General features: G+C 46.4%; 1 protein-coding gene across 1 annotated transcript; it reads left to right on the top strand.

Moving 5' to 3' along the window:
- Window positions 1-527: 527 nt before the first annotated feature.
- IAH1 (isoamyl acetate hydrolyzing esterase 1 (putative)) lies at window positions 528-6,662 on the top strand. Its single transcript, XM_030945067.1, has 6 exons — window positions 528-1,014; window positions 2,109-2,161; window positions 2,613-2,761; window positions 3,605-3,766; window positions 5,528-5,646; window positions 6,331-6,662. Exons 1-6 carry the CDS (start codon window positions 934-936, stop codon window positions 6,496-6,498), a joined length of 732 nt encoding a protein of 243 aa, XP_030800927.1. The 5' UTR covers window positions 528-933; the 3' UTR covers window positions 6,499-6,662.
- Window positions 6,663-7,450: the final 788 nt, after the last annotated feature.

The following is a 7,450-nucleotide window of genomic DNA, read 5'->3' as shown; positions in this document are numbered from 1 at the left end:
TGAATGTGAAAGTGCTGAGTTATTTTACATAATGGATCAGCAACATCATAACTGTATTTGTGCATATAGATGCAATTAAATCAGGCAGAGTGTGCATATATTCTCTTAAGTGCACATAAAAGAAATAATTCTTAACCTGATACAGAATTACAAAGATTAAATGGAGTTTTGTATTTTTGAATATTAAAACTGGTTGGAGGATAAATTGGATGTTTTGAGTTTGCATGTATAGTTGTGTTCCTGTTGACGAAGTGATTGCCTGCATGCTTGTATCTACTTGAAGTCAAAAGGGTCTTGAACCCAACTGAAAATGGAATCCATGTTTGCGTGGTGGGGTTAGTTGGAGCTTTAAAACTCCACCACCTGCAAGAGAAGGGAGCACTTATAATCTGTCACAGCCTTGGTGCCCCAAGTTGGTGACCACCCCGGCCTGGTAGAAGGGACATGGGGTATCAGACACTGCAGGACACAGAGCAGAATTCCAAATACAGCATGGTTGATGCTCTGAGGTAGCTGCAGTTGTTGTCAAACGATGATCTTCATAGTAGTAGTGTTAGACGATTAGCAAAATTAACGACACTTTCCTTCTCAAATTGTGTCGTTAGCAGGCTAAACAGTATGAAGCCTTTTAAATGAGGTAATTGCATTTTCTTAAGAAGGAAGTCTCTCTTTGAAACAGATAAAGGCCATGAAACTGCGCGCGTTCTGTCGGGAGCGCTTCCAGCCAGCACGGGGGGTGTGTGAGGGGTGGGTCCGCGGCTGCCCGGGCGCGCCCTCCCCGCGCCACTGAGCCTTTTAAAGAGGCGATAAAAGATTGAGTGGGGCTGGAACCTGCACCCGGTTTGTAACCGGGGCCTTCCACCGGTCCGCCCCGTTTCCCGCTGCAGAGGAAGCAGCGAGGCCGCCGCTGCTGGCGGATGTCCGGCCGCGGCCATGGCGCTGGCGGAGGCGGGAGCCCGCGGGCGGCTCCTACGCTGGCCCCGCGTCCTGCTCTTCGGAGACTCCATCACTGAGGTAGTGCCCGCCCGCCTGGCCTGGCCCCGCAGCTCCCGTGTGGAGCTCCCAGGCCAGCCCGGCTCCCCGTACCGGGGCCGGCAGCCCAGCAGCCTGCCGGTGTTGGGCTGAGCTGCGGAGCCCAGCTGCGGGAACGGGAAGGTCCGGCGGCGCGGCCGGGAGCGTGCTCGGCCCCGGTCACAGCCCCGGAGCCGCCGTGAGGCTGCGCCGGGGCCTTCGGCCTGGTGGCCAATGTGAGATTCGGGCCACCTCTCCTGAGGTCGCTGTGTTAGAGGCGCGAAGGTGAAGGTGTAGCTGGGATGTTGCGGGGCGTTTGCCACCCGGGGGGCCAGGGTGCTGCCCATGCCGCCTGCAGGGACCCGTACCTGCCCTCCCGGCTCCTGGGGCAGCCCTGCTTCCCGTGTCTAGCTCGCCCAGGCCGGAGACGGCTCCTCACTGAGGTGACTGCGCCTGGTGAACATGTCTGAGGCAGCAGCAGCTTCTTGGCGGTGATTTTGGGTCCCTGCTTTCTGTTCCGTGGGTTATGTGGTGGGTCACAGAGCTGCTCTGATGAAAAACTAACCAGAGACCAGGTTTGTCTTTAATGAGAGATGGGTGTCTAAGCCGGCTCACTGCAGAATTGTAGCAGAGAGGATGGTGCAGCAGTGGGAATAAGGAGAAAGAATTCGTTTTTCTGTTTCTGGAAGAGGTTGGTATTAAACTGAACTCTGTGAAGAGGGAGGATTTTTGAGAGATGCTCTTCAGAATGAAAGGCTCTTAGAAATAAAGTAGAAAAATATTCCAAACGCAGCAAACCCTCACTGGCCAAGATGAAACTACAGTCCAGCAGCAGTCAGTTTGGATTTTGAAGGGACTGCAGGGTCCATCCCTCCAGAGGTGTCAGCCCTGTGTTGCCTCAGAGGACAGCGGTGTGCCTGGGTAAAACCAGGAGTGTTTGACCTCAGAGGGACAGGGCAGGGAGGGAGGAGATGCACCAGCAGCAGTGCCAGAGGCCAGGCACAAAAGCTTTTCAGGTGGGAAGGTGCCAGTGGTGGGGCTAAGCTCTGGGGAACCAGTTCTTCCAGTGAGGATCTAACCATTTTCCTTGTTTTCAGTACTCCTTCCAGGAAAATGGCTGGGGGGCATACCTTGCTGAGAGACTGGTCAGGTAAGAGCTTAAATTTCAAAAGTAAGTTCTAGTGTGCAGAAAGTCATGGAGCTTTTCTAAATGAGAACCAACAGCGGTTAATACTTAAGACATGTTTATTTATTGACATTTATTTATTTAGTGAAGTGGAACTACCTTCTGGGCAGCATGCCCAGAACTGCTGAAAATACTCATTGTGTGTTTCCACTCAAAGCTTGAGTGGAAATTAAAAATCCCTTTTTTTGTGATTGTCAAGATTGTTGTCCTGGTTCCATGGTGTAACAGGTAAACAGTACATGTGCAGCCTGTGTGTGCACTTTCAAAGCATGATCCCATTGAAAACTCACATGACATCTCATTTTTCCTGGGAGGGATAGAGGCAGAAGGCCTGACAGAATGGTTCAAACCTTCCAGAGTTTAGTTTTGGTGGACAGAGAAGAAATGTTCTTTTTGATACGTGTCTCTGTTTCAGGAGATGCGATGTTGTGAACCGTGGGATCTCGGGCTACAACACCAGATGGGCTAAGTTGATTCTTCCAAGACTGATCACTGAAAGTACTGGTGCTGACAGTATTGCTGCAGTCACTATTTTCTTTGGAGCTAATGACAGTGCTTTGAAAGGTAGAGTAGCTTGCTTTCTGTCTTTTTTTTTCCTGTGACCTGTTCTCTTAAAACAGTTTTACATTTAGCAGAATAGGCAGAACATTTCAGAATAGGCCTTTCCTGTTACTTCTGTAGGAACTGATTACTCTCTTTCCATTTATACAGAGGTTTGTTTTCTGTCATTTCATTTGTATTTAAACCGTGCAGTGCCTTCCATTTCTCTCCCTATCACCAAGTTTTAATACTAGAAAAATAAATTTCAGGGTGCTCAAGACTTAGTTGTGGAGCAGTTGCCTAAAATTGCAGTTGGGCATCCAGCTGTTTCTTCTGTCTTTAAAGGAGACTGATGAGTTCTCAGCAGATCCTCAGGGCTGAGGAAAGGAGGGAAGGTAGCATTTGGATTCTCTTTCACATGAGCATAGCAGGATGCAGAGTCTAATCAAAACTGTAACATCAGTGCATGAAGGACTGACTGTATGTCCATGGGACTTTCCAGAGTTTTCTCTGTATCCAAGAATATTGGAAATCTTGGGTTTTGGTTCAGGAGAGGTTTGAGGTGATTGTATTTTCTGATACTAAGATACAAAGTTGTGAAAAAAGCACGTTAAAAAACCCCAACTGTTGGTATTTTTTTCCCTGTGCCTTATTTGCCTGGTGGAAATGCTGTCTTTAAACTCTTGATTTGCCTGCTTTGAGTAATGAGAAGCAGAATTTTCCTACCACACCTGCTGAATCTGTGATTGAGGGGAACTGCATACTGGATCTGTGTGCATGGCCATGCTGTGTAAAAGTGCTGTAATGCTGTGCAAGAATCCTGCAGGGAGCTCAGCCCCACTGATGCCTGTGCTCCACCCCTGACAGAGCTGAACCCGAAGCAGCACGTTCCTCTGGAGGAGTACGCTGCCAACCTGAAGAGCATGGTGCAGTACCTGAAGTCAGTAGACATTACTGCAGACAAGATTATTTTGATAACACCCCCACCTCTTCAGGAATCAGCTTGGGAAAAGGCATGTCTTGCCAAAGGTAAAGGAGTGATGAGGATGGGTGGAGTTTCTGCATTTTACCAGTGGAGTGCAAGTGACAGATCCCAGGTTGTCAGGTGGTTTCCTTCATGTGTGTGCCATATTGCAGTCATGTTTATGACTTGTTGGAAAAGGGCTGCTTTTTTACTAAACAACTTCTGGATAAGCTCATGGAGTAACTGCCAAGTAATTACAAACATCTTTTCCAAAGTGTTGATTGATGTGTTAATGCATAGAACTGACAGAAGTGGCTGCCCTCTAAGAACATGGGGTTTGTCAGCATGTCCTAGGCAGATTCCATCGTGTCCCAGCAGCTTCCAGAATAATACAAATAATGGAAGAATTGTTGGCATTGGGGGCCTTAGAAAAGGTTTTACTAGGTACAGCAGATTTCACATCTGTTTGGATAAGCAGTAATAGTCCAGCCAGGTTTATTTTAAGGTTAAAAAAAACAATACCAGAGAATATCATATTCTAAGGATGCTAATAAAAGTGCCTGAAAAAGAAGAAGGAGGTAGTTAAATTATTTCCCATTATGTTATTTAAGCTAATTCTAAAAGTAGAGTCATAATAGCACCACTTACTTTGTGTTACTGAGCTGGTGGAAATTGCCATAATCCCATTGACTCCAGCAGTGACAGATTTTACTTCCTGAGAGCATGTGCCCTTGTCTGTTGGGACACCTTGTCCAGTTCTTGCACATTTATAAAAAAACTTTTGAGTTATGTCAGGTACAAATACATAGTACATAGATATACAGAGCTGGTACCTTCGTGGCACAGTTTTCTATGATTTAGGTGATGTTGCATATCCTGAGTCATGTTTTCAATCAAAGTAGTAAAACTTTGAAGATGACCCTAAGTTTAAACTGCATTAAATCAGACAACATTGTATGATTTTGCATTAGGAGGCTTTGATGTGATGTCATGTGAGCACACCTCTAATGCTGCTTATCTGGCTCCCAGCTGTCAGGGAGCACTTGTAATGTTAACCCATTGTCCTCTTAAAACTGTCCTTTTTATGGAGTAGGAGGAGAGGAAACTTGAATTTACAGCATTGAATCTACCAGCACGTGTCTAAAAGAGAGTACTGTCTAGGGATGGAACAAAAGACAGGGTGGTCTCAGACCATGGACCACAAATGGAGTGTTGTGGGCACAATAAGCAGCAATATCAGATCATCTGCCCTCCAGAATCAAGGAGAAGTTTTCTGCCTGTTTCTAGTTTTGTCAGATATCAGAGCAAAGGAGAGATGGGAAGCAGGAGGATGATGATGTTCACAGGAGCATTCATCCAGGTGTGAAAAGTAGCAAGAGGGCTACTGCAAGGAGCAGTTGCATGTGGAGTCAGACAAAAAGCAGAAGGCAACTTTTAAATACATTTCCATTTACTTAACTGTGTTTTACCTGCCTTAGCAGATGTATGAAGAGTTTTAAATCTAAGCACTGCTTTCACCTGGAGCTTGCCAGAAGGTGAGAGCTGTGAGCATCAGAATTAGACTGTCTGCTTGTTGCTGTTGCTTCTCTCTCAACCCGATTCATTTCTTCAAAAGAGACATTTTCAAGTGACTCAGAACCAAAGGGTGCCCTGAAAAAGACCGCACAGGCTGTAGCTTCCAGTCACTTACATTGCTGTGCTTTGGATTTAGTTATGGTTATGTCTGCTGGTTTCACACCTGATGCAGATGGTGTGTGCCACAGGAGACTGAGATCATGCTGCATCAGTGGTGGGTGCTGGATGTTGTCATTGTTTGTGCCTGGCAGGTGACAAACTGAACCGCTGCAATGCCACCACGGGGCAGTATGCCCAGGCCTGTGTCCAGGTGGCCAAGGAGTGCGGCACGGACGTGCTCGACCTCTGGAGCCTGATGCAGAAGAACCAGGTACGATGAAATCAGAAATAACTGAAATGAGTTGTGAAATGCATCATTTAGCACAGAGGAACCAGTGGTGCTGCATTTTCACTGAAATGCCACAAAGTACATCCAACTTACACTTTAGGGAAGGAAGAAAATAATCCAGAGTGCTTCACAGGTGGCAATGAGTAATAAAGCTGCATGCAACCCGGCCGTGGTGCTTGGTTAGCAAATATCCCGAGTACATCATATCTAAATAGCCTTTTCCTTGAACTTGAGCCGTGGAATAGTTTAGGTTGGAAGTGGCCTCTGGAGGTTTCTTGTCCAACCCACTGAGCAGTGTTGGGCTAATTTCAAGGTCAGATCTGGCTGCACAAGGGTGTTGCTGATGCTTCTGACCAAATACCCAAATTCATCCATGGGAGACTGCAGACTTTCCCTGTGAGCAGATAACTCTAGTTTGGACCCTGAACATTTTCTCTCCCCTGCCGTCCCCAGTGCAATAGACTGTTGACTTTTGATTGCATCACTTAATCCTATGATCTTTTACTGATGAATAGCAGTGATTTTGGCCATCAAAACATGCTCTTAACATTTTACCAAAAACAGTGAAAAATAAAACCAATTTACCAGCTGGCTTTGAAGAATTACTAAGGCTGTCTCTTTGCAGCTAGCAAATCCACTAATACATGGTTTTAACCTCACTTGTAGGATTTCTCTTCCTATTTGTCTGATGGTCTTCATTTGTCAGCGAAAGGCAACAGCTTTCTAGCAGCTCAGCTTTGGTCACGCCTGGACAACAAACTGTCTGCCCTTCCTTCTCTGCTTCCTTACTGGCGTGATGTGGACCACACGAACCCTGAGGCCAGTCTGCTGTGACAGCCCTGCAGGGAGGAGCCGGGGCAGCCACGCCAGCCAGAGCCAGCTCATTGTGCAGCAACGTCCTGCAAACTGTGTGCCCTCAGGGAACACGGCATGGGGAGGACCTGGCAACGCTCTTCTCTGTCCCTTTGGTCTGTGGGAGAATAAAGGTGAGACCACTTGCGTGTGTCCTGAGATGGTTTTTCTTCATGCTGCTATTGCCAGGATAGTTGTGGGGATGAGTAGCTCTTTCCTCTTTCAGAGGAAAATGAGTCTCAGCTGTTCTGTGGCCAAGGGATAGAGGCTGCCCTGAGCAGTTCCTGGCCTTGCTGAGCTTTGGGGACTGCACTATGACTAATACCATCTACTTGCTTTGAACAAAAAGGAGCCCATAAGAGACAGTAGGGTGGAGTTTGTCAAGAGCTGTTAGTGTCACTCCAAATTCATTTATTTGGATGTAATACAGCAGGAACAGCAGTTCCCTAAGTTTTACTGTGGCTTTGGTATTGACAGAGAGTCATTTAGAGAAGGGCTTTTAAAATTTCACTTACTCTGACACCAGCAGCAGCTTCTTTATACCCAGCTCTTCTGTGTAGGCCCAGGGTTCAAAACAGTGCATGTTTTTGGACAGTATAAAACTGGTGAAATATGACCTTGGAGAAACTACTAGAAAAGGTCTGCATCTCTCCTGACAAAGCTGCATCCTATGTCATTTGCTATCAAGTTAAGAAGACCTTTTAAGTGAGTTGTTAAGATAATTTTACAACTCATCTAATACATAAGTACTGCAGACTATGCAGGTTTTGGCCAAGAGAACACAAACTCCAAAACTGGCTTTACAAACAAAAAGCCCCCATTGCAACCTAAATGAAATTCAGCAAGTGTGGAAAAAAATGGTTTGGGAAATGATTGTCTAGCAGCAAGCCAGATAGGAGCAAAAATGAGGATACAGCTAATGTGCATAAAAATC

This window comes from Camarhynchus parvulus, chromosome 3 (genome assembly GCF_901933205.1).
Source record: "Camarhynchus parvulus chromosome 3, STF_HiC, whole genome shotgun sequence".
In the NCBI taxonomy this organism is placed as follows: Eukaryota; Metazoa; Chordata; class Aves; order Passeriformes; family Thraupidae; genus Camarhynchus; species Camarhynchus parvulus.
This window is presented reverse-complemented; position numbering and strand designations above follow the sequence as displayed.

Excerpts from the sequence above, each read along its gene's own strand:
- IAH1 (XM_030945067.1), top strand. The coding sequence starts at position 934 with ATGGCGCTGGCGGAGGCGGGAGCCCGCGGGCGGCTCCTACGCTGGCCC. Across the intron at positions 2,762-3,604 it reads TAATGACAGTGCTTTGAAAG|AGCTGAACCCGAAGCAGCAC; the intron begins GTAGAGTAGCTT and ends CACCCCTGACAG. Across the intron at positions 5,647-6,330 it reads GCCTGATGCAGAAGAACCAG|GATTTCTCTTCCTATTTGTC; the intron begins GTACGATGAAAT and ends CCTCACTTGTAG.